At 29.0% G+C, this 27,679-nt stretch overlaps 1 protein-coding gene across 3 annotated transcripts in view; it reads left to right on the forward strand.

The window, feature by feature from the left end:
• The window catches only part of LOC100212320 (fibrillin-2), a 125,185-nt gene that overhangs the window by 9,148 nt on the left and 88,358 nt on the right, over positions 1–27,679 (forward strand). For all 3 annotated transcript variants that reach the window (XM_065816742.1, XM_065816741.1, XM_065816743.1), the window contains exons 4-8: positions 15,112–15,216; positions 15,358–15,774; positions 15,860–15,985; positions 22,961–23,119; positions 25,845–25,931. In XM_065816742.1, coding sequence (XP_065672814.1) covers positions 15,112–15,216; positions 15,358–15,774; positions 15,860–15,985; positions 22,961–23,119; positions 25,845–25,931 — 894 coding nt within the window. The remainder of the gene's footprint in view (positions 1–15,111; positions 15,217–15,357; positions 15,775–15,859; positions 15,986–22,960; positions 23,120–25,844; positions 25,932–27,679) is intronic.

Consider the following 27,679-nt stretch of genomic DNA (forward strand, 5'->3'; position numbering starts at 1 on the left):
TTGGATTTATTGTCTCTTTAATGATAGGAAAGTTAGCGCCATTTACGGAGTAAAATGTTTACAAAAAGTAATCGTAAATTTTTGTCTGCATTATCATTGAATTAATATGCTTCCAGAGTAATAGTTGGTTTTTAAGTTATTTATATTAGTCAGGTAAAAAATTGTGTTTGATTTAGTCTTAAAAATAATGGAAAATGAATGGATACATCCGGTTTTAGGATACCTGTTTGAACATAATTATCACATATGTATATATATATATATATATATATATATATATATATATATATATATATATATATATATATATATATATATATATATATAAACTAGTAAAAACACTTATCTAATTTTTGATTACTTCAACACTGTGTTTCACCATCAGTAGGTTCATCAGGAAGAAAATATATATATATATATATATATATATATATATATATATATATATATATATATATATATATATATATATATATATATATATATATATATATATATATATATATATATATACACACACAGACACAATTAATCAAAAAACATATTTATGATCTGTTGTTATTGACCACCTAACGGCGTGAACAAGAACTTGAGAACTATTTTTGTAAAATGTATTTTTAAAAAAGGTATTAAAGATATATATACATATATATATATATATATATATATATATATATATATATATATATATATATATATATATATATATATATATATATATATATATATATATATATATATATATATTTATATATATATTTATATATATATATAGTACGGTTATGACTAAATCGCAAAACTTTGTTTCTTCTGTGGTCACAAATGATTTTTGTGAACTGACAATTAATAAGCTATTAATAAAGCTAGTTCTAAAAAAGTTCATCAAAACACCAACGACATGGTAGCTGTCATTATATTTCCAGAAATGTTTTTCTCTTAAACAATATTTCATGTTTGGCCTCAAAAGAAGTGAAATTTTGTAGGGATTTCATGAATAACACTCTTTTTTAAATGTAACTTTTTTTAAGAAAGATTTTTTAAAAAAACGTCTTGAAAATTGCTTTATTTAATTATTTTTTTTCTCAATGAATTTGAAAAAAATTCATTTTTATTTAAAAGCTTTAAATCTTTTAAACTTTTTATAAAAAAACAATTTTTTATAAAAATTACGCTTTTGATAAACTTTTAGAGGAAAATATTTTTGGTAATATATGGCACCCACCATGTTGGTATATTGGTGCGGGAACTTTTTTATGAATTTAAGAAAATGAATGTGATTTTCATAAACAGTATTAAAATGTTCATTTATTCCTACTACAAGCAAAAAAAATTTTTTTTTCATTCACAGTTGAATGAGAACCGGCAAATTGAAACAAAGAAGCCTAAAAATCATTATTTTTTATTGTGTTTTATTCTAATACCATGGTGAGGCTCAGAAAAAGAAATAAGCTGATTTCTTTTATTAAATTTCTTTTACTAAATACAGCCATATAGAAAACAAGAAAATAAGAAAAAGTTTTTTCACTGGGTCTAACAAGATATTATAGTACCAAATGAAGTTACTCATTTTCCAGGAATAGAAACCACGATTTCTCTTCTGGTGCACAAAATCGTTTTTTGCTGATTTGGAATCCTACTTGGAGAAAAATCTTGAAAGTGCTTCTCATTCCTTGTTACACTTGGAAAGTCGTGTATTTCCACACCTCTTTCTGCTGCTTTATTTGCCACCTGAAGTTTGTTGATAACCAATTTCATTTTTTTGGTAGTTTTTTCTATTAATCCTATTAATCATGCGCTGAAATATGGAGGAATTTATAAAATGCTAAAAAATCAAAGCTTTTTTAAATTTAGTTGAGCCATGCTGAGCAACTTTTGCCGAGATTTCAACTAAAATCAAGTCATTCACTGGTGCGCCACCTGGAATAGGACAAATAAGCCACCTCTGCGCATAAACTGAAACTGTGAACACAAAAATGGTTTCAGTTTTTTTATTTGGTTACTTGTAGCAATTTTAGCTTTTGGAAAATGTCCTTTGATTTTTCTAGACAGAAGCCCAATATTCAAAGTTTAAGCATTTTAACTTATCAACCTTGCTTTGTGAAGGGCACCAGGATAGAGCATTTCAAAGTAAAAAATGAATCAAAGAAAAAATGAATCAAAGTTCTTTGATTCATTTTAATTAGTTATTATGAGCAGGCAAAGCTGAACCAGCTCTTTGTAGTCACCTCATGTAAATAATTGTGTAAGAGATTCACGAAAAAATTTAGCCACCTCTTGCTGGCATTCTTCTTCAATAGGCATTATATGAGGGTGATAATACTTTGCTGGTTTATCCGATGACAGTTGAGAGAAATGTTTCTTGAACCTAGAAAGTGAAAAACATATAGTAAATAAATCTTAATTGTTGTAAATTAAAACTATGATTCAACCGAATCGTAAATTTCAATTTAGAACCGAATATGAGAAATTATTACACAACCGAAAATATTTACGAAAAAAATTAGAACCGAAATAATTTCAATCGAATTTTCGATCGAAAGTCATAATTGTATTTAGAATCGAAAAAATTTCGATCGAATTATCAATCGAAATGTCATTAATAATTTTAGAACCGAAAAAATTTCGATCGAATTTTCGATCGAAAAACGTGAAATAAAGTTTTTAAATTAAATTAAAATAAAAAAAGAAAGGATTTTGTAATTCGATCCAAATTTTTTCGGTTGTAAAATTCGGTTCTGAAACTTTCGGCGGAAGAAAGGATTTTGTAATTCGAACCTGCAATGAAAGTATACTTTTCGGTTCTAAATCTTTCGGTTGTGAAATATTTCGGTGATATTTTCGAGGATAAATATTTTCGGCTCTATCATGTGACACGAAGTTCCAATGGTAAAAAAGAAGCTCTTTACTATTTTTGTATAATATATTATTTGTAGGTAAAACAAAAGGTATAGTCTACTTACCTTAAAAAGATTAAAATGTTTAAACTAGATAATGTTTTCACTTTCAAACCTTCCCAGCAATGACTTAAAGAAATTCACCCACATGCAAACAAGCAAACCAGAAAAGGGTACGATTTAATTCTTTCTATAGAGGCACACGTGCAGTGGTTCTCTTTTCTGAAAATGTGTATCGTTACAGTGTAATTGTATGATCTTTATTCAGATATTTTATATCTAATTAATTAAGTTTACCTGTATTTGATAAAGTTGTATTGAAAAGCATTTCAATAGAGTAACTATAAACATCATTTATGGTTAAAAAATAGCAATAACTTTTCCATAAAATTACGCGAAAACTTTTTCACAATTAGAACAATTTCACAATTAGAACGATACGTGTATGGAACAAATTACCAAATGAAATTATTGAAGCTGATAACCTGAATGTATTTAAATACAATCTAAATAAACTATTGGTTTTATCTTTAGTTTCTTAAAATCTAATTAATTTATTTATATTTCTATTTATGTATTTATTTACTGATTTACTTATCTTATTTGTTACTTTTCATTTAATTGTTCAATCTATAGTAACGACTAACTTGGCGTTAGATCTCAACAGTTTCTATATTATTATTATTATTATTATTATTATTATTATTATTATTATTATTACTATTATTGTTGTTATTATTATTGTTATTATTATTACTATTATTATTATTATTAATATTTTCTTCACACTTTCATTCTCTAAGAAATTTGTTAGTTGCCTTTGCTATGATGTCTCTAAGAGCTTAACCAGTTTCCTTAGTTGATTTTGAATGTTAGGACCTTTGTCAGCTCCAGACACAAGAACTGGCAATCATTCATTCCTTAATTTTGAATTAAGAGTGTCTATAAGTTTTCTATTCAAATACACCAGCATTTTCAGCAATAGCATCCAATTTTCTTTGATCTTCACACTTATTTTTGGTACAATGACAATTTTATACCAGTGGGCTGTCCTTGCTTTTAGAAATAGCTTTTAAGGCTCAAACCCCCCCCCCCCCCCCCACATGCTGCTACAAGAAAGTACTACAAGAGAGTACAACAATGTCACTACCCAGAAACATGCTATAGCGGGTTTTCAGTGCACCTATAAATAATCCACTAAAACAATGTTTGCTTGGTATATTAGGTTGACCAGATGTTGTTACAGAAACCGCATGAAACAAGGTCAGGGTTTTTCAAAATGTCATGAGGAACAAATATACCTATGCCACATTTAACTATTCTTCTGTGTTTCCTATTTTGTGCACTTGTGCTGCCTTCTTCAATATTCTCATACTCACAAGAGCTCAATCCTTGGTTTAAGATTTATCATTTCAAAAGTACATTTACATGGGTCCATTTCTTCTTGCTTCAGATAATTTTTTTGTCTTTTTATTTGCTTTTTTTCTATTCTGTGACTACCTTGTCCACCACAGAGTATGTAGCTACTCTATCACACAACATGCTTTTCATAAATTTGATATCAACATTAGTAGCGTACCTTTTTATCCACGATTAAATACTTCAAAATACAATAACAATGTTTATATGTGGTTTTATCAGCGTATTATGTTCAAACAAGAGCTTTAAATGGTATTTTTTTTTTGCTTCATGTTTATATATATATATATATATATATATATATATATATATATATATATATATATATATATATATATATATATATATATATAAATATTTATATATATTTATATATATACAAGCAATCAAGAAACATGTAATAAGTTTTGATTCAAAAGTAAAAACACATGTTGGCTACGGTATGGTGTAAAAATGAACGATTTGTTGGATAATGTGTGTTTCATCATCTGCTTTCATAATTCATGTAACATTCCATGCCAGAACCGTGGAGGAGGGGGAACGTTGGGTGCAATCGACTTCCTATTTTTTACCAAGTTCTTTTTGTTTCACGCTTTTATTATAAAGTTTTATTATAAAAAAAAATATCTTTATTATAAAAAAAAAAACTGCCTAAACAGTTCCCCCCCACCCCCCAAAAAAAAACTTTTTTTATACGGGCCACTATTTAAAACGACGTAGCAATTTAGTTGCTAACAAATATTTAAAAGCGTTAACCCCCTCCTTAGGGGTTGTCCATAAACTAAGTTACGCAGTTTTTGACAATTTTGAACCTCAAGATTTGTTACTAGGGGGAACTGCGTTCTCTCTAGTAAAAAACCGTCACGTTTTTCTGACCAACCCCTTTAAATTACGCTAAAAATTTGTGCCCCTCCTTCTAAAGTATTTTTTTGTGGTTTTAAATATTATCCATTTAAATGCGATAATATTTTTAATTTTCTTAGCTGCTTTTCGATATTTAATGAATACATTTTAACATATAAATTTTAATTATTATCAATTAATATTATGTAGAACGTCATTATTTGTACGCGCGTACAAATAAAAAGCCTACAAAAATATATTACTTGTACGCAAAAAATCGTCACTGCATGTTTTGAGGTGCGGCTAACAAGGGTAAGGGTTCCATTCTCTAAGCGGGAACAAGTTTTATATGTTTTAACTAATACTGTTGTTCAATCATAATTATATTTATTTTTATTATTATTTAATATTTATACTATTATTTAAATTTTTTAAAGTTTCACACAATAATAATAATCAATGCGTACGTATCAATCAATACGACTGAAATAGCTGTAGCAATAATGTAGCCGTAACAATCAATGCAACTGATATAACCGCAGTCGCAGTGTAGTTACATACATCGACTGATTTAAATAGGTATGGGGGAAGTGGAATGTGCATATATATTTTTTGCACTCATATAGTTCAATATAAAGTTGTATAAATTAACAGTGGCTAAACTGAAAAATAAACTCTGAAGATATATTTAATTTTTAATAAATATATTATTTAAATAACTTTTTTAGCAGTATGTTGGTATCGCAGTGCAGGTTATATTAACATAATAATATTTTATGCTAATGGATATTAACTATCGTTGTAAATAATTATAATAATATTATTTTTATTTAATAACTATATTATTGTTAATTATTTCTTAATCGATGATAAACTCGTTATATCATCGACTAATAAAGCCGTAGACGTAGCGGACTCTAAATTAATCCACTAAAATTTAGATCAATTTATAAAAAGTCAATTCCATTTTATGTTAAATTGAAATAGCCACAGAGTAAATCAACTGAGGGTTTATGTTATAGGCTAGGCACTTCTTTAATCAATAGAAAAGATTTTCTAAATTTGTAAACTTAAAAAAAAAAAAAGGATCGCGTTACAAAAATGAACACCCCCTCCTCCTGTAACAAATCGTCAAAAAATCGCTAACCCCTCCCCCTCTCCCCTTTCCTTATTGTGTGACAACTTGTGGAGTTTCAAAGCGATGGCACTTTTAACATAATTTTAAATTATTACAAATTTTCAACTATTGCTTGTCTAAGCAACAACAATTCTTTTTTCAAAATTAATTATTCAAAGTTACAGACGAGAAAATGTCTTTCAATGAAACTTACGAAGTCTTTTTTTTTTTTTTTAAGTTTACATTTGTTGTCGTAGTAAATAAATTACTTTCACAAACACAAACAAGGTTTCTGAAAGAAGATCGTACTGATCTTATTATCAGAACCTTTTACAAGCATGTGTATATAAACTACATCAAAACATAAACAACAAAATAAAACGTAATTAACAATAAAAGTTATAAAGAAAATATAAAATTACAATTAAAAAAACCTGACTACATCATCCATTAAGATAATTAAATTTTTTAGTTTATATTTGAAAATGGGAAAAGCAAAATGCATGTTGAAATTGGACAAAACAATTTTATTCCAAAGACAGGGTGCACGATATGCGATACAAAACTGATTAAGCTTGGTTCGACATAAGGGCTCATGTATAAAATTATTGTTTCTAAGTGTATATTTATTTATTGGTTTCAAACAAAAGAGATCTTAAAAAACGCGTAAAGATATGTCATTTTTCCACATATACATAAAGCACAAAACATTAAAAACATTAAGCTCGTAAATATTGAGAACTTTCATTTCAATAAAAAGTGGTTTGGAATGAGTATATCGATCTGCAAAGTTTATTAAACGGATTGCATGTTTTTGACGGCGATAAAGGCATTTTAACTTACTTTTTTCAGTGCTAATTCAACATTTGCTAGTTTTGAAAAATATACAAAAAAAGAAAAGTTTCTTAAAATTTTAAAAAAACCTGAAGCAAAAAAAATTATACCATTTAAAGCTTTTTTTGGACATAAGACGCTGATAAAACCATGCTAATTCCATATAAAAGAATTCAAATATGTAATCGCCTTAATTACACCGAGTGTGTCTACATTAAACTAAATGAATATTAGTGTGCAAAAATCTGCGCTTTTAGCAGCACAATAAATATCAAATATTTCTCATATTTAAAAAACTCCTATTTATTTACGGTGGACCTGGACTTGGTAGACACGGCGCACCCAAAATTTGGTGAAGTTTCAATGGTCAACGTAAGACAACTCTTTAGACCATTAAAAACTTTTTTATGGTCTAAGGCAGGGGTGGGGAGCCTTTCTGAGCTTTGGGGTCGCATGATCCTTAAAAAAATGTTTGGGGGCCGCACTAATAAATATGCAAATTTGGTGTAAAGTACTCGTACTAATGTTATATTTTTTAAAGCATCTTGTATCACAATATTTCTTAATGTACCATGTATCACAAAAGTTATCAATGACTTTTCTGATTCTGTTTCTTTTGAACCAGAACTTGAATATTTGGCTCTATCTTTGTAGCTTTAAGCTTCAGTTGGTCTTCCAGATGTTCATCGTTCAACTGCGACCTTAAGCATGACTTGATAAATGTCATGTTTGAAAACGTCGATTCACAACAGTAGGTTGTCCCAAAGCAGCTCAGAAGACGCCTGGCAGTTTTCCAAATTTCCAATGGATCCCTCTTGTTGTCAAAGAGAGATATCAGGATACTGTCCTCAGAAAGCTCAATCAATTCCATCTGTAAATACTTTGGAGCTGTTGAAACTTCAACAAGATGAGGCTGAAAAGCTTGTTTCAGTGTTTCATTATGTTCTTTAAAGTCTTTAAACCTGTTATTAAATTCTGCAATCAAAGAATCCAGGACTGTTTCATACCTTGATATATCATTATTTTCCAACCTTTTCTCATTTCTTTGTTTAAGAATAATTTTTGTGAGCTCTGGGAAATGTTTTGTTGATAAATTTGACTTAGAAATAACATCTTTGAGTAAAACAAGTTTTTTCTAGAATGTCTGAATCTGTTGCCACATTTCATAGGTTGACTTAGTTTTACCTTGCAATCAACTATTCAGCATGTTATGCTTTGCCATCAGATCGCAGAGGAATGCAGCATCTCTACAAAATTCTGGATTAGAAAGCTCACAGATCTACTTTTGACTTGTAAAAAACTCCTCAATTTGTTTTCGAAGCTCAAGCAATTTTTGCAGTACTAACCCTTATGACAGCCCTTCGGAATAGAAAGGAAGATCTACAGAATATGTTTCTTCATCAGATTGCAGAAGGTTTTGATACTGCCGATGGCGTGAAAAATTTGCCCGTATATAATTTACAATCTCTATAACTTTTTTTATCCGAAAAAAATCCGTATATAATTTACAATCCTTATAACTTTTTTTATCCGTGTCATCCGAAGTAGCAGCTTTTGCACAAAGACTTTGCTGATGGAGAACACAATGAAATGTAATCAGACAATCTGGATCAGGCAATTTTTTTTCAGGAAAGCAATGAACCCTTCATTTTTTCTACGTTTAGAAGGAGCTCCATCAGAACAAATGCTGACTAGATTTTTCAACTGAAGTTTAGTCTGACAAATTTTTTCTTTGAAAGCAGCAAATATATCACAGCCTCGTGTTTTTCCTTTTAGTGTTGCTAAAGCAAACAACTCTTCATAACTTTTGAAGTCTGCAGTTATAACCCGAATAAATAACAGAAGTTGGGCAGAATCAGTCACATCAGCAGATTCAACTAAAGCAATTGAATAATATGCGTCCTCCATTTGACATGTTGAAATTAATTGCTCAGAACTATTTGTAGCAAGCTCATGTTGACGGTCCGTAATTGTTCGCCGAGAAAGCGGAAGCTGCTTATACTAATCCACTTTATCCGGATCCATACATGACACTGCTTCAATGAGGCAAGTCTTCAAGGTTTCAATATCACTATATGGTTTTCCTCCTTTGCCAAGAATGAGAGCAATTTTATATGTTGCTTCAGTTGCTCTATTTCCATGTTCTTGAACAATTGAAAATGTCTGCTATTGTTTGCTCTTTTGAGACTTCAGTTTTGCTAATGCATTTTTTCGAGCTTCTAATTTTGCATACTTATGATCTTTATGAATGTTTTCTTAATGCCTCTTTGCAGTAGCATTCTTCAAAGTAGCAATTGTGAGGTCACACAATAAGCAAAGCATTTTATCCTAGGTTGGAATATTGAAGTAATCTTTCTCCCATTTTTAATTAAAAGACCGATTTTCCTCTTGCACTGTTCTTGCTTTTTTAGGGAGAACTGACGTTTTGACACTAGTTGATAAATTAGGCATAAATAGAAAACCATGATATACATTATAATACAAAAACTTACAGTCAATTGATTTCTACTGTCACAAAAAAATAAATCCGTACGATGTTTTTATTTATTCATTTTGTATTGTTTTGTTGTTATTTCTGTCAATCAATTACTACTGTAACAGCTTTGCCAAGTTAAACAATTTTCACCCTTAATTAACATTAGCATTCATACACTTTACTATAACTAAAATGTCAAAATAAAGTAATTTTTTAAATTTCATTATTTTCTCTAAAATATTAAAAAAAAATTTAAGTTTTTAATTTTACATTTCAGGGCCGCACAAAGAGTGTCTGGGGGCCGCAGGTTTCCCTCCCCTGGTATAAGGACAACTCTAGGTGTTAGTATTTTACAGAATAGGCGCTAAATTGCTAGTTATTGTGCACCACATTGATTTTAATTTTGCTAATTTTTTAACAAGTGTCGAAATGTCAGTTCTCCCTAAAAAAGCGATAACAGTGCAAGAGGAAAATCGGTCTCTTAATGAAAAGTGGGAGAAAGATTACTTCATGATTCCAGCAAAGGATAAAATGCTTTGCTTGTTGTGTGACCTCACAATTGCTAAAATAATAAAAACAATAAGTTTGCTTAAATGCAACAAAAGTTAAAAAAAAAAAAAAAAATTTAAAACCAAAAGATACAAAATATTAACATAAATATTCAAATCTTATTTCCTCTATTTAATACTTTTAAAAACTTTTTCTCCGCAATATGTAATTTCCTAAATTTGAATTAAGTTTTAAAATTACTTTTAAAAAGTCGGAAATTTAATACTTTAAAAATTTGGAATTTAAAAAAAAATCGTTGTTAATGTATATATATATATATAAACTAATAAGTGTAGAAATGTATAAACTAATAAAAATTAAATATCTGCAAAAAATGGATTTTGCAAAAATCATCTGCAGAAGTAAAATTTAGGATATTTTTTGATTATTTAATTATGAATCATCATTATAAGTTTATGGAAACAAGATCCATCTTCCATCAGAAATATTAAACGAACTTTCGTCAACATCTAAAGGACAAATTAAAAAACACTTGAAGTCATTCTATAACTTATCTGAGCGTCATAAATAGATTAGAATAATATCACTAGTGGATAGTATAGAATTTAGCAAGGTTACTTATGCAGCTGCTATAAAAAAGGGTCATAAACATTGGTGATTTGAATACCATCAAACAGGTTACCTAAAAATCTCCTCTAAAAGTAGCATCAATTAAGGCCTAATAGGTTAATAATAGAAAATGACTATGACACATACATGATTACAAAGTTCTTGAAGTTAAAAAAAGCTGTTATTCTTCTAAAATGCAGTAACCATAGGGGAGAAAGGGGAGCATTGGGCACTTTTTCACATAAATGCTAATAAAACAGTTATTTTTTATTATAATCAAAATTTTGTTTCAAATATATCTAGCACACATATTTGGCAGTAATTATTACTAAGAAGAGTTTTAGTATTATAATTATTTGCAAAGTTACAAAAGATTTTCTAACACATGTCCAAAGTGCCCAAAACTCCCTATGGTTGGGAGGTTTGGGCACCCCTGTGGGGAGGTTTGGGCACTGTATTAATTATGCACGATATTGTTTTAATATACTACTATGCTTAAGTATTATATAGTATTGCTATAAAAAATTGTAATACAAACATTTTTTCTTATCATAGATTTTACAAAAAATTAAACAATGTCAATTGGAATCAATACTGCACGATGTTTGACTTAATAAGACTTATCTTAAATTTGGTATGACCCAAAGAGGCTTGTCAAATTTATATTTTAGGCTGCCACGTTTTATCCATGTTTTTGGTGTAGAAAATTTTGTCTTTATATCTTCCAGGGGGACGCTGGCTACGTCCTCGATGTCAGGAAACATAAACGTACTTCTTATCTTACTCGCTCTCATGAATTTGACAGTTGCCATGGAGTGATTAACCTCTTCGACTGTTCCAACATAATGATAAACAGTTTTTTTAGTTTCAAATTTAACTAACACAAAGTTATTGATCTGGAATTTTCTATCCAGAACAATCACATCGTTTACATCAAAATCTTCTTCCGATGAATCGATTTTAACAAGGTCTTTGTCAGAAACGGAAACGTCTTTTATTTCATCATTACTGCTAATCTTCGTGCTTTTCTCGTTTTTAGAGCATTTTCGATTTTTGTTGAGCTCTTTGATCTTACCTTTTCATTGTTTTTCTTTTTCATCCATTTCTATAATTCTTTTCTCGGGTGTGTCTGTCAATATTATAGTTTTTCCTTTCTTCCGTTTCATGCCATCCAATTTCCTGGGGCCGGCTTTCGGAAATGGTCTTACTATATCAGGTGTTACATTGACAGTGCCCCTAGTCTGAATTTTAGATAGAGATTCCAGTTGAGATAGCACAGCGACTTCCACATTTGAACTTGTACGATCCTCTAGACTCAGGTTTTCTTCTGTTGAAGGCTGTTCCATGATAGGTTGTTCTGAAATTGATTTTTCTGTAGCAACATTATTCTCTTCCGGCAAGCAGCGATCAGTTATAGAAGAACAAACAAAATTTTCATCAGAGAAAATGTTTGAACTGAATGGCCAAATGCCAGATTTTTCAAATCCCGTTTGAATATTTTGCAACTTGAATGTAAGTGGGATGGTTTTTGCTGCTAATTTTGGAATTGTTACCGTTTTGCCAGGATTGCTTACCATCCAATATGTTACAACAGTGTTATAATAAGTTTTGAGTGGTCCATAGACAGTCAGGTCTAGGGGTTTCAGTTTATGGCTGCAGTGCGGTGAAAAAGTCATTAAAACAATGCCTGATTCTTTACAAAAATTAAAAATTATTAATGGCAGTGGCGTATTCGTAAACCAACTCGCGTGCCTTCAGTTTTGACATTCCATGGTTTAGTTTAAACAATGTTACAAGATATTCTGAAATTTTTTCTTCCTCATCTTTCGTGAATATTTGGGATGATATAAATTTAGAAGAAATATCTTTCACAACGCCACCCTGTTTTATGTATCTTTGAAGGTTAGACCTGAGTATATCATATTTAATCCCAATAGTTTTAATTTTTTCTCCTTTAGAAACCTCTTCCAATGCGCGCAAAATAACATCTTTAGGGATTTCACGTCGTTTATTTTTCTTTTTAAATGAAAACGGGATTGTCCTGAAAAGAAATGATTAAATATTCAATTCAATAGGCATAGCAAAAAAGCGAAAAACGTATGACACAAAAACACACTAAAAAAAGAGGGAGCATTGGGCATGCCCAAACCTCCCTCCTACCTGCGTGCCCAATGCTCCCCATAACCTCACTTCTCAAATAGATTTGAATAAGTTTATTTTTATCAAATGTCGAATCCTAATTGCCAGGTAAATATAATGTTCATTAAATGCAAAAAAAAAAGATAACACAGATACTTACACTTTTTTGCAGATTTCTTTGTTATCTTTCTTTAAATCCCAAACAAAATATTTACTTTTGTACGCAACAAACAGATAAGCGCATGTAACTTGACAACCAAGTGAAATGACAACTGACAATTTTGATGAGCTTTGTTGCCAGTTATAAAACTATAGTGCTATGGTAGAAAACATAAAATATCTAGAATAGATTGTGAGAAATGAGGGGGTGCCCAAACCTCCCGACTGCCCAATGCTCCCCTTCCTCCCCTACTAATGTTGTTGCCAAAACGAAGTTACGATACCTACTTGGTAACATTTTAAGATTAATGATGTAGATAGTCTTAACTTAACAGACAATTTGACAAGTCTGAAAATTTATTATTTATTGAGATTTAATTGCAGATCTAGTGAAAACAAACAGTTGCGTAACTGTGACAAACAGAAAAATAAGTAAGACAGCAGCATCTTCTCTACATTCTCTAAAAATTATAAAACTTGCAGAAAATGTTTTCAAAAGTCTTAGGGCTTTTTATCTCAATAATGTTGACTAATTTGTCTCAAGTTTTTGTTTTCAAGAAAATTCACAAAACAAAAAAAAATATCGAGTCTCAAATCAATCACTTACATCTGAAAAGTTCACAAAGACATGTTCTTAAACATGCATTGGTAAAGTGCGTCCGACTAAAATAAATGATATTCATGCTTGCCAGAAGAAAAAATTAATACAGATAGCTTTACTTTAAGGATTTTCAATACTTCATGCTTCGATTTTCCCATAATTGTTAATAACAGAAGTCAAACCAATGGAAATGCTATGCCAAGTAAAACTTACCATATGGCAAGATAAATAAAGTGCACAGCCATATACGACAAGAACATTATTTAATTTTTTTGGAGTCATGCCTTGGCAATATATACCAAATTACAAGTTGGTATGTCATGTATGAAAACACAGTTACTAATTAAAACCAGTTAAACACATAGTTATTCAAATTTTTAAAATACTCTGCTGCTTCAACAATCTCATCTTGTGGCAAAAGATATAAACAGGCACAACTGTTAGTAGTGATTGCACCCTAGATCATAATTGATGGGTATTGCTTAACAAGTTGCCACATTTTAACAGTCTAATCCTTGTTTTTAGAAAAATTTGATGCAATCGCTAGAATTATAAATTTTTTTTTTTATTAATACAGCACTGCACAGTTAAAGATTAGGTGCAGAGGGTGCAGAGAAAAAAAATAAATGCTGTACTACCAAAAGCCTGCTGGGGAAAACTTATAAGTATTAGTATTATATTATAAATAATAAGCAGGCATTGCAGATAACAGTAACATGCTATATATGTAATTGTTATACATTTGCATATATAAATATAGCTCACAAGAAATCACAAATGTTTTAAAAGAAAATTAATGGATTTTATGTTTTTGACATACAAATTGCATCATAGTTAACGAAAATTTTATTCATATTTTATTTAAAAAGTTTTATTAAAACAACAAAACAATTCAAGTTTATTAAATTTAAGGTATTATCATTTGTTACATTTTTTTCTTCTTTTCTATGAGTACATTTAATACAGTAAAAGACAATTTTCTAGTTTGCCTTTCTACATTATCAGCAAACTATTTACATTCAGTACAATTCATGCGATTTGTTTGTTCGTTCGTTCGTTCATAGAATTTTTGCAATGCACTCTAATTCTTCTCTTTTTGTTTAGTCGCCGGGTCCATAAATTTAAAACAAAATACTTTTATAGTCTTCTTTTTACCTCACTAACTCTATATAAAAATCTTCTCTCTGTATTACTTTTTTAACAAAGTTAAAAAAGTCCCATGACAATACTTTTAATTACAATCGTCATTAAACAATAAAATTACGTGTGGCTTTCAACACACACCTACATGATTTCTAACATGTATAATCAGAACTCACCAACTTTAAAATAGAACACTTTTGTATTTACCTTTGCTTTTATTTAATTCAATTCTCTCAACAAGTTCACATTTATTATCAATTTTTTTAGAAAATTTTTCTAACATTAACAAGTTTTATAACATTTTTCAGTTATCAGTTATTTTGATCTATTTATAATAAGTTTAAAAAAAGTATTTTATTATACATAGAAAATGACTTGAACGAATGTCAAGGCAGATGCATGAATGGAGGAAAATGTGAAAATGAGAAGTGTTTATGTAAACCTGGATATGTAGGACTTAGTTGTGAGCAGCGTAAGTAAAGTTTGATCATTATGCTAATAAAATTATCTGAATTAAATGTTACATAACAATGTAATGTGGTTAAATATATTCGTAAAGTATTTATTACTTCTTATTATGCTAGAATTATTTTTTAAAATTGATATTTTTCAGCAATTTGTGAACAACCATGTTTAAACAATGGTCGCTGTATTGGGCCAAGTCGATGTGCTTGTCCATATGGTTTTACTGGTCTTAGATGTGAAGAGGACTATCGAGTTGGTCCATGTTTCACTCGTGTTGAAGATAATATGTGTAAGGGGCAATTGGTTGCTGTGAAATGCACTCAAGAATCATGTTGTGCAACTGTAGGAGTTGCATGGGGAGTCCCGTGTTCTAAATGTCCTGAAAAAAGAGACTGTAAAAAAGGTTTTTACAAAGACCCTCGGACTGGGAAATGCAGTGATATTAATGAATGCAGAGGTATTCCTAACATCTGCGCAATGGGAACATGTGTAAATACAGATGGTAGCTATCACTGTGAATGTGGAACTGGCAGAACATACAACCCTGAAAAATTTGAATGCTCTGGTATGTGTTTTAAAGTTGAAATATCTCTTAAGTTGTTCCCAAATGATGTTTGATATAAAATATTTTTCTGTTTCCTCCCTTTTAGATATTGATGAATGCAGTTTAAGCAGTAGTTTATGTGAATTTGGAAAATGCATAAATATTGATGGTAGTTTTAAATGCTTATGTAATCCTGGTTATAAAGCTGTCTTTCATGGAAAACGCTGTGTTTGTATGATTTTCATTTTTTGTTTTACTTTTTAACTTTTATTTATCCAAACAAGTATTGTTATTTTCTATATTAATAAATTGTTATACATAATTTATATTATATTGTCATATATGTTTATGTATATATATATATATATATATATATATATATATATATATATATATATATATATATATATATATATATACATATATATATATATATATATATATATATATATATATATATATATATATATATATATATATATATATATATATATATATATATATATATATATATATATATATATATATATATAGTCTGACAAAAAAATAGCTTAGGTAAACTCTCAAAAAATTACAACAAAAAAGAATGACAATCAAATATTCTTTACAATATATATATATTTTAATACTATTTCAGGAAGAAATAATTCATTTCGATAGTGTATCTTTAATAATCTAGAAATATCTTTGGGCAAACTACAACCACATGTTTACGTCATTTTATTATTTGTCAATTAGAGATTGACATGTCGAATTCCGGACAAATTTTTGGCGAGTTGTGAAAAAAAAAATTTATTGTGAGCAAAAACGTAATCCTAAATTATCTTTCTTGCTTCAATTGTCGCTTTTTCTATCAAAGCACCCAAGTCGAACAATGCGCCAGACAACTCAAAAAAAAAAAAAGAAAACAACTCACTGAGTTTGAAAAGGGCCAAATTATGGCATGGCATGAAAGTGGATACACTGACCATGAAATTGGAAAAAAATTGAATCAATGGTGCACTACAATTCGAAGATTTTTGTTCAAGTATTATTTGACCGGAAGTTTTCAACGCAAAGCAGGGAGCGGAAGAAGGCGTAAAACAACTGCCAGAGAGGACAGATTAATTATAAGAGAGGTTCGAAAGAATAGAAAGATAACAGCGGCTGAAGTAAAGAGAAATTTTAAACTGGATGTTGACGAACAGAAGGTTCTTCGAAGGATCCATTCTATTGGAAATTTAAATCTTACTGGAACGTTAAAAAACCATTTATTTCTGAAAGTAACCGGAAAAAAAGACTTCAATGGGCAAAGCAATATCAGAATTGGACAATCGAACAATGGAAAAATGTTTTATGGAGTGATGAGTCACCATTTTGTTTGCGCTTCAGTGGACGGTCGTGTGTTTGGCGGTTACATTATGAACGTTACGATCCATTACTAACACAGCCAACAGTAAAGCACGATAAAAAAGTAAATGTATGGGGATGTTTTACTTCATCGGGTGTTGGTCATTTGTATAAAATTCCTGGTATTATTGACAGTAAAATGTACAAACAAATCTTAATTCATCAACTGATACCTAGTGCAAATGAGCTCTTTAAAGATAAAAGTTGGGTTTTTCAGCAAGATAATGACCTGAAACATATGGCAAACAATGTGTACAATTATTTGAAGAACAAAAAATTAGTGGTTCTTTCATGGCCAGCTCAAAGTCCTGATCTGAACCCTATTGAGAATCTCTGGAGTATATTGGATCATGGAATCAAGACAAGAGCTCCAAAAAATGAAGAAGAGTTGTTTCAAATTCTTCAAAATCAATGGAAGAACATTTCTGGGGAACTCTTACAATCACTTGTTGAGAGTATGCCTCGTCGGTGCAAGGCAGTGATCAAAAGCTGTGGCTTCACCACAAAGTATTAGTTTGGTCTATTTCGTTATTTCAATAAAAGTTCTAAAATTTTCATCATTTTTTTCTTGTTTTTTTTTCTATCTAAGAATCAATGCACCAAATAAAAATTTTTTGTTTATTTTTTCTATATCAGTTGTAGAAATTTAGTTGAGTTCTCTTGCATGTCTATCTAAGCTTTTTTTTTGTCGAACACTGTATATATATATATATATATATATATATATATATATATATATATATATATATATATATATATATATATATATATATATATTATTTAAGGATTGTAATCTTCAAGTTAAATAACGTATATTCTGTAAAGTACTACATTTAAATCTATTTAAAAATAAAATTACTTACTGGTAGTACATACTAAGCTAACTGTTTTTACCAAATATTTGCCTTAAAAATATTTAGAAAATGTGTCCCTAAAACAAAAGTCAAGTAGAAAAACCAATTAGCGCATTGAACAAAATCAGATCTGGAACACCCAGAAAAACAACTATAACTGATGGTAATAGAATTGCCAGAAAATCCTAAGTGTAGTGCTAGATAAATTGGTCAAGAAATAAATTAGCTCTTAAAAATTACATTTCAAGACAGACAGTAAATAGAATATTATTTGATTGTAAACTATGCTTGTATAATACTGCCAGAATTGTATGCGTGTATAATACTGTCAGAAAACCAATGCTTAATTGGTCAGATCAGCTGAAATGACTACAGTTTTGCAAGAAAATTTTGAAGATGGTTGATAATGAAATAAAAAAAAAAATATTTGGTGATAAATCATATTATACTGTTCTAAATATTAAAAAAAAAGTAATAGTTCGAAGACACCATAGTGAAAAGTTTAGGAACTGCTCCATTATATCTTGGTTACAGGACAGAAGAGGTTCAGTAGGAATCATGTAATAACCCCAGTTGTATTATATGATGAACTATGCTACTTGTACACTGGACCAATACAGGTACATTGAGATACCTAAAAATCATTTGATTTTAACAAAAGACCTATTTTTGGAGATAAACCTGAATGGAAGTTTCATCAACTTAACACAAAACAAAAAGAATAACAGCTTAGTTAAAAAAAGAAAAAATCAATATACTCCGATGGCCAGCTAGATTGCCGATTGAAAATCTTTTAGTCTATTAAAAGAAGATGTAGAATTAGCATAGATAACAAAGGTGATCACATACTTTATTAACTTGTCTTACAATTTAAATTAAAAAAACCTAAACTTACAATCTAAATTTATCTAGATATTTTCTTACATATTTTTGTTATTTTTAAAGTTTTTACTTTGAATTAATTAAAATTTTTTCTTTTCTTATTTTTATAATATCTTATATATCATGAATAATTTTTTTTAAATAACAAATAGCTAAAAGTATGTTTTGTTTTGAGTCTAAATTTTTGATCACTAATGTATATATATGTGTGTTAGTGTGTCTATATATATATATATATATATATATATATATATATATATATATATATATATATATATATATATATATATATATATATATATATATATATATAATATATATATATATAAATATATGTATATATATATATAGGCTTGGCCAGGAAGGCGTGCGATTTCAAGTCATGACCATGCAAATAATATTTTGTTTTAATGATTTAACCACGGTTTTAAACAAATGCACTGAAATAATTAGCTTTTAATTATGTTGAAAATAAATAATTTTGACACGTTTGTCTTTACTAACGTTTTTTTATTAGCAAAACGCTTCTAAATAAAGTAGCTAATGATTTTAATTAAAGTATCATTGAAAGTTGTATAATTTTTTACTTATATTATTTATTTATAAAAGATTTTTTTATAAGTAAAACAAAAGCAAAAATTAAAAAAATTTTTTTTTTGTATAAGCAGCGACTTTAAACAGCGAAGGTCTCTTTAAAAAACTTTATATTAGAATTGTTACAGCCCACAATCATTATTAGAATCATTAAAGCCCACAATAATATATTAGAATCATTAAATCCCACAACTTTTGCCTTTCTCAATCCCTAACTCAATAAGTCAACTTTCCAACTCGCTTTCCAGACAACCCCAATCATTTACCTTCTCTACTTGACTTATGTCTTGTTTTTGATCCTAGTCAGTGCTCAGTTTCTCCACATTTACCCTTAGGTGCTTCTGATCACAGTATGATCTCTCTAAAACTAATATCTCATTCTTCTTCATCACCTGAATCCCCCTATTATCGAATTTCTTACAACTACAGTAAAGCTGACTGGGATTCTTTCCGTGATTTTCTTCGTGATGGCCCTTGGGTAGAAATCTTTTGTCTTCCTGTTGACAAATGTGCTTCTTACATAACTTCATGGATTCAGGCTGGCATGGAATATTTTGTTTCCTCTCGACAATTCCAGGTTAAGTCTCATTCTCCTCCAATCAAAACCGTTACTTCCATATTTATCAGCTAAACAATTCTACAGAAAACAGATGTCTGTTTATTACTGCTAGAAACAATTGTAAAAAGGTTTTGTCTAACGCCAAAACCTGCTATTATCAGGTCATGAAATCTCGTATCTCATCTCAAAAATTAGGCTTTCGTGACTTCTGGAGAATCTTTAATAATATCAATAATAAGGGCAAATCTTTAATTCCACTTTTCTTGTATGGTTCAGACTTTGTCACTTTTCATCAATATCATCTCTTGATTCCACTAGTTGCGTTCTACCTGATATTGCCAACAAACAGGTTGATCCATTGCTTGATATTCATATCACTCCAGCTTCCGTATCTAAAGTGATTTCCTGCCTAGACTCTTCTACAGCTTGTGGCCTGGACAACATACCTGTTATTGTCTTGCAGAAATGTTCTCCGGAGCTGTTGTCTATACTCTCAAAACTATTCAACAAGTGCTTATCAGAGTCTTGTTTTCCAGCCTGATGGAAAGCGGCATCTGTTATCTCTATCTTCAAAAATTCTGGAGAGCCATCTGATTCGTCTAACTACCGTCCCATAAGTCTTCTTCCTATCATAAGCAAGGTTTTTGAATCTCTAATTAACAAACACTTAATTTCTCATCTTGAATCTAATAACTTACTTTCTGACCATCAATATGGATTTTGATCTTCTCGTTCTACAGCTGATTTGCTAACAGTAATAACTGATAGGTTTTATCGTGCATTAGATAAAGGTGGAGAGGTCAAGGCCATTGCTCTTGTCATTTCAAAAGCTTTTGATAAAGTTTGGCATGCTGGTCTTCTCCATAAGCTTTCTTCTTATGGTGTATCCAGCAACATCTTTAAGATTATTGAATCCTTCTTTTCCAATCTTAGTATAAAAGTTGTCCTCGATGGACAGCATTCTTCTTCTTATTCTGTAACTTCAGGGGTTCCTCAAGATTCTATCCTTGGCCCTATACTCTTCCTAATTTACCTTAACGATCTTCCAGATATTCTCACATCTAAGGTTGCATTGTTTGCTGATGATACTACCATTTATTCTTGTTGTGATAAGAAACCAACACCCTCTGATTGCTTGGAGGGGGCATTTGAGCTTGAAAAGTATCTCACTTCTGCTACAGCATGGGGCTCACAGTGGCTGGTGAACTTCAATACAGATAAAACTCAATTTTTTCCAGCCAATCGTTATCGCAATAATTTATATCTTCCGATATTTGTGAAAGGTGATGTACTCAATGAGTCATCTACTCTTCATCTTCTAGGATTAACTCTTACTTCCAATCTTTCTTGGAAACCATATATTAAATCGGTTGCAAAATTAGCATCTGCTAAGGTTGCATCTCTTTATCGAGCTCGCCACTTTCTTACTCTGGATTCTATTCTCTATCTCTATAAATCTCAAATCCGGCCTTGTATGGAATACTGTTGCCATATCTGGGGCGGATCTTCTAATGATCATCTTTCTCTTTTAGACAAGGTGCAAAAATGCATTGTAAACATAGTTGGACATGCTCTTGCAGCGAACCTCCAACCATTGTCACATTGTCGTAATGTTGCTTCTCTTTCTCTTTTCTACAAATACTACAATGGGCACTGCTCTAAAGAGCTAGCATCTCTTGTATCATCCACTAAAATTCATTCTCGTGTTACTCGTCATTCAGTTAAGTCTCATCCTTTTTCTGTGACTGTTCCTAAGTGCTCCAAAAACGCTTATTTGTCTAGTTTTTATCCTCGAATATCAGCTCTTTGGAATTCGCTTCCTTCTTCATGCATTCTTGATTCATATAATTTGCAATCCTTTAAGTCGTCCGTCAATCGTTATCTTGCTCTACAATCTTCATCTTTTCTCTTTCAGTAACTTCCAACTTTAATTAGTGACTGCTTGCAGCCTTGTTGGAAGCGAAGATGTTTAAAAAAAAAATTAAAATTAAAGTTTTTGCTGAGAAGACAAAAAAAAGAAGACAAACTGTTTTGAATGCCGTTTGAATTAAATAACTTTGATCTTTACTTATGTTTTTATATTATTGAAACCCATTTAAATAAAGTTTTAAATGCGTTTCATTTAAACAAATCACTGCTAATGATTTTTTATAAAAACGTTAATGAATAATATATGTTTTTTTATATTTATTAAAGTATTTATTTTTATTATAAATGTTTTTAAATAAAAAAAAATTATCAAAATTTTTTAAATAAACGATTTAATTATTTTTACTTTTTTTACTTTTTGTGCAAAGAATTGTTAAGAATCTTTTTTTAAACTTTTAAATGTACGCGTTTATTAAACAATTGTCAGTTGTAAGTTGTTACTTTATTTAAAAAGGGTTTCGCATGATATAAAATTATAAAAACATTAGTAAAGATAAACGATTCAAAGTTATTTATTCCAAAAGTAATTTAGATAATCTTATCGTTATAGTTTATTTTAGTTAAGTTTTAATTTTATTTTTGCTATTTTAGTTTTAGTCAAGTTATTTTTATTTTGTTTTTCGTTATTTTTTTTACAAAAATTTATTTGCTTCTTTAACGATAAGTTTTTTTTAAGTTTCTTTATAGTTGAGTTAACCTTATTATAGCGCGTTTTTAAAACGCATACAAATTTTAAAAAAAGGTATATATATATATATTTTATGCGAATATATATATATAAATGTATATATATATATTCGCATAAAATTTTTTTTATTATTTTTCTTTTATTTAAAAAAAAAAGTTTTATTTTTTTAAACCCTTACCTTTTAGTATATGTATATTACTTCTTTCCCATTTGGTCCTTACTTTTTTTTATATTACTTTTACCATTTTACTTTATATTTTTTACTCTTTACCAATTAATGATAATAAATGACTATAAATGTTTTTTTTTCAGCTGATGAATCAGAAACCCCCCCTAACCAGTGTTTTTCTAAATTTAACAATGGTCAATGCTCATCTTTGTTATTTAATCAAACAACTAAAAAAGAATGTTGTTGTGGAAATCCTGAACGAGCATTTGGGTTATGCAATATATGTCCTTCTAAAGGACAAGGTATAAATTGTTTTTTGTTGTTATTTTGTTTTGACCAAGAACGTCAAAGTATTGGTTTTATCATTGTTATTTTTTTCATTAAAAGAAGGTCAAAGTGTTGTTTAATTCTATAATTACTTTCCTATTTTGATTGTTTACTGATAGGTTTATTACAATATCTTTACTTTACTTTAGGTGACCTTCAAGTTGTTGCCTTGTATTGAATGTTTGTGGTCTACTTTTACAAGCATTTAATACAAAACAAAAAACTGAATTACTTAAAGAGCCTTATAGTTTAAGAACATATTACAGAACTAAGTACATTTACCTATATAAGTTATGCACTAAAAAACAAAACATTGTTTACATTGCATAGCTAATAGATACATTATTCTAATATATGTTGCCATTAGTAAGGTAACAGCTTTATAAACAACTGTAATATGCTTTTTTCAACCAACATCAATACTGCCAACATTATCAAAAAGTTCTTATACAAACTTTTTTTGCTCAACTTCAAATAAGTGACAAGATACACCATTAAAAAAAGTACCATTCAAAGTTTTTATGCATTTTTTTTATAGGTTTTACTATTTTTTTAGCCAAATTCTAAATTTAGCTCAAATCATTAAAAGTTTCTTGTGTAACTCCTCATGTTATGAAAAGTTTTCCTGAAAATTTTAACACATCTAATTCAGTTCAATGTTCAACATAAATTGCATTTTAAATTTTAAATTTAAAATTTTTTAAAAGAAAAATAAGTTGTCTTAGGGCAAGTTCCATTTAAACCATAAGCATTTTTATTTACAACATACAAATGTACCAAAATATAATATCTACAGTTATAGATTATTATAAATAAGAAACATGTTGAGCACGGTACTACCACGTCCCTGGTAGTACCGTGCTCAACATGTTTCTCCGCGCAGCGGGGTTGTTCGTCAAGGTTCGTGTTTAGGAGTTAAAGAGTTGAGAGAGGGTTATAACCACTATTAAGTAGCCTTCTCATCTGTAGTGGCCTTCTCGGCCTTGGGGAGGTGAATAACAAAAAAAACACACAAAAAACAAAAAAAATTGTATTGCATAAATTTTTTCTAAAAGTAAATTGTTAATTGAACACCAATGAATACAGACTAACTTTCCTTAGTTGACAAGTTTTCTTATTGAAGTAGTAAAGACAAGTTTTAAAGTAGTAAAGACAAGGTTTGAAGTAGTTAATAAAGCGATTGTTAGTATTGTTGACTTGTTGTTTTAAAATCCGAATTGGTAGCTGTAATAGTATTTTTTTTTCTTTCTAAATATCTTGATAACAGCTAGTTTAATTTTTTTTCATAAGCTTTTTTTTGATATTGATAACTATTTGGGTAACCTTTCTGATTTGAACTATTTTAGCTATTTTTCTTTCACATGATTACTGATGATTTGCGGTTCACGTTATAATATGATATTGGTTGAAAAAAGCTAAAAAAATGTTGAGAAACATCTAGGCAAATTTTTTAAAAGAAAAATAAGTTGTCTAAGGGAAAGTTCCATTTAAACCATAAGCATTTTTGTTTACAACATACAAATGTACCAAAATATAATATCTACAGTTATAGATTATTATAAATAAGTTCAAGACTACTCAAAGGATTGAAAGAAAGCCTGGAAGAAAGAAAACTTTCCATTAATCTAGGTAAAGGTGAAGGTAAATCGATTTTCAGTTCATTATCAAGAAATCTGAACCAGTCACAAAGAGATCTAGGTAAAAAATTGAAGAATTTGCATACTTATGTCCAACAAGTGACAAAAATGCTGAAATTAAGCATACTTGATGATTATTAAGTACGCTTGATTCCAGCATTTTTATTGGACATAAGTGACAAAATGTATAGGCTAAGTTTATATATATATAAACTTAGTATTTATATTTAAACTACAGTTGTTTTTCTGGGTGTTCCATAATATATATGTATATATATATATATATATATATATATATATATATATATATATATATATATATATATATATATGTATATGTATATGTATATGTATATGTATATGTATATGTATATATATATATATATATATATATATATATATATATATATATATATATATATGTATATGTATATATGTATATATATGTATATATATGTATATATATATGTATATGTATATATATATATATATATATATATATATATATATATATATATATATATATATATATATATATATATATATATGTATATATGTGTGTGTGTGTGTGTGTGTGTGTGTGTGTGTGTGTGTGTGTGTGTGTGTGTGTGTGTATGTATGTATGTATATCAAAAAAGTGTCTATGTATGTATATTTTTTATAAGCTCTTAAATAAGCACTCAAAGTATGTTAAAATGATTCTAAAGTGCTAAAGAAGAATACTGAACTCTTCTAGGCAATCTAAACACATAAAGTTATTATTGATAAACAAACAATCGAATGAAATATTGTTAAATGTCTTTCCATAATTCATCCATTAGCAAGTACAACTAATAGATGAATTTTTTTTTTTAATGTATCAAAGAGAAAAATTGTTTGTTTGGAGTTTATGCTTTTACCTCATCAAAAAAAGTATGCTTACATAAAAGTTGTTTAAAATATGTTTATATAAAAATTGTTAATAAAAGTTAAATAAGTTAAAATCTTAACAACGAGTTGTTACCAATACAATAAAAATAGCTTTAAGTAAAAAAAAATTGATGTTATTAGCTTTTTTTAATAGAGGAATACCGTGCACTTGGATGTTCTGATGATGAAATTGTAACTGGAGGTGATGGCCACAATGAAATTTCTTATGGTGAAGGAAATGGTATGTGTTGAACATTTTTTTTTAAAGTTACTAAAAGTTGTTACTATTATTATTATAGTTATTATTATATTATTATTACTATTATTATTATTTCTGTTATTATTATTATCTAGTCTTATACTGTGGTGATCACTAAATGTGATTGATAATTTCAGACTGATATAAGAATGTTAGGACTTTAGTACATATGTTATTTATGGTTAGGGTTTGTATAAATTGTTGTTTATTAGTTGTAAAGTAAAGTTGTTAATGAAATAAAATACAAAAACTTTTGGCTGTTCCGGAGAGATAAATACAGTTAAATCCTGTTAACTTGGACCCTGGGTAAGTCGGACTTTTACTAAGTCGGACAGAATTTCAATTTCCCTTGAACATTCTCCATCAACTGACTGTAAAATCATCCGATTCAGTCGTACTCTGGTTAAGTCGGACCATTCCCTAATTCGTACTGTTTTTTGAGGTCCCTTCGGCAAAAAACTTCGCTTAACTAGGACTTTTATTTTGAATTTGCATATAAGTGCATATAATAACAAAACTTCCAATACTTCAATAATAAAATACTTTTGCGTCAAATATAATTAAACATAGCTAAACATTTTAAAGGAGAGCTTTTGATTCAGTTAAGCTTCGATTAAATTCTATTTGTTAATAACTATTACATTAAAAATTTAAAAATATCAATTAAAATTCTAAACTTAGAACGTTCAAAAATTAATTACTTTAGCATCAAACTTTATTTAACGAACTAAACATTTTCACTGATATCTTCGATTCGGTTATACTTTGATCAAGGTTTCTCTACTAAAAATGTCGAAGGCTGCTAAAAGAAAGCTATCAAGTAGAACTTTAAGAGAAAAATACAAAATACTAAAAGAACTCGACAAAGGAGAACCATCTGTATATATATCAAAGAAATATGGGATTCCAAAGCAAACATTGTCTGAATGGTCAAAAGAAAAAAGCAAAATATATTCAGAAGTCAAAAAAAATAAAACTTCTGCGAAAAGAGTGCGGATGCGTGTCATCCTAAATGAGAATTTGGATAAAGCATGTTATATGTGGCTTTTAAACACCCGACACCAAAATATTCCTGTGTCTGGAACCATTTTCAAAGTCAAAGCTTTGCATTTTGCCAAAGAACTTGGCTGTGACAACTTTCAAGCATCCGATGGATGGTTAGATAAATGGAAAAAAAGAAACAATGTATCGTTTAAAACAATTTCAGGTATTACATCATTTTATTTTTTCATTGATATTTACATTTTTTTTAGTAATTTGTCTTAAAAATAATAATAAGCATGGAACTCTCATTTCTGTTCTATCCCCAATAAACTAATAAATTATCAAACCAATTCTGTTGTTTTAATTTGTTTAAAGTCATTACCACATTTTAGCTTATTACCACGCAATAAGCAATTAGTGGATAAAGTGCAAAAAACTGCATAAAGTCCTAAACCATAGCTAATAAAATTTATGCTGATTTTAAAGTTGCTTTTCTTATATTTCATAGGTGAAAGTCAAAATGTTACTAATGAAATGACCGTTTCTTGGAGGGAAACAACTTTGCAGACAATATTGTCTCGCTATAACTCGCGTGATATATTCAATGCAGATAAGTTCGGTTTATTTTATAAAGCACTTCCAAAAAAAAGTATGCATTTGAAAGGTGAGAAATGTAGTGGAGGTGAGAATTGCAAAATACAACTAACTGGGCTTGCTGCAGCTAACATGTGTGCAGAAAAAATTCT

Source organism: Hydra vulgaris, chromosome 13 (genome assembly GCF_038396675.1).
Source record: "Hydra vulgaris chromosome 13, alternate assembly HydraT2T_AEP".
Lineage (NCBI taxonomy): Eukaryota > Metazoa > Cnidaria > Hydrozoa > Anthoathecata > Hydridae > Hydra > Hydra vulgaris.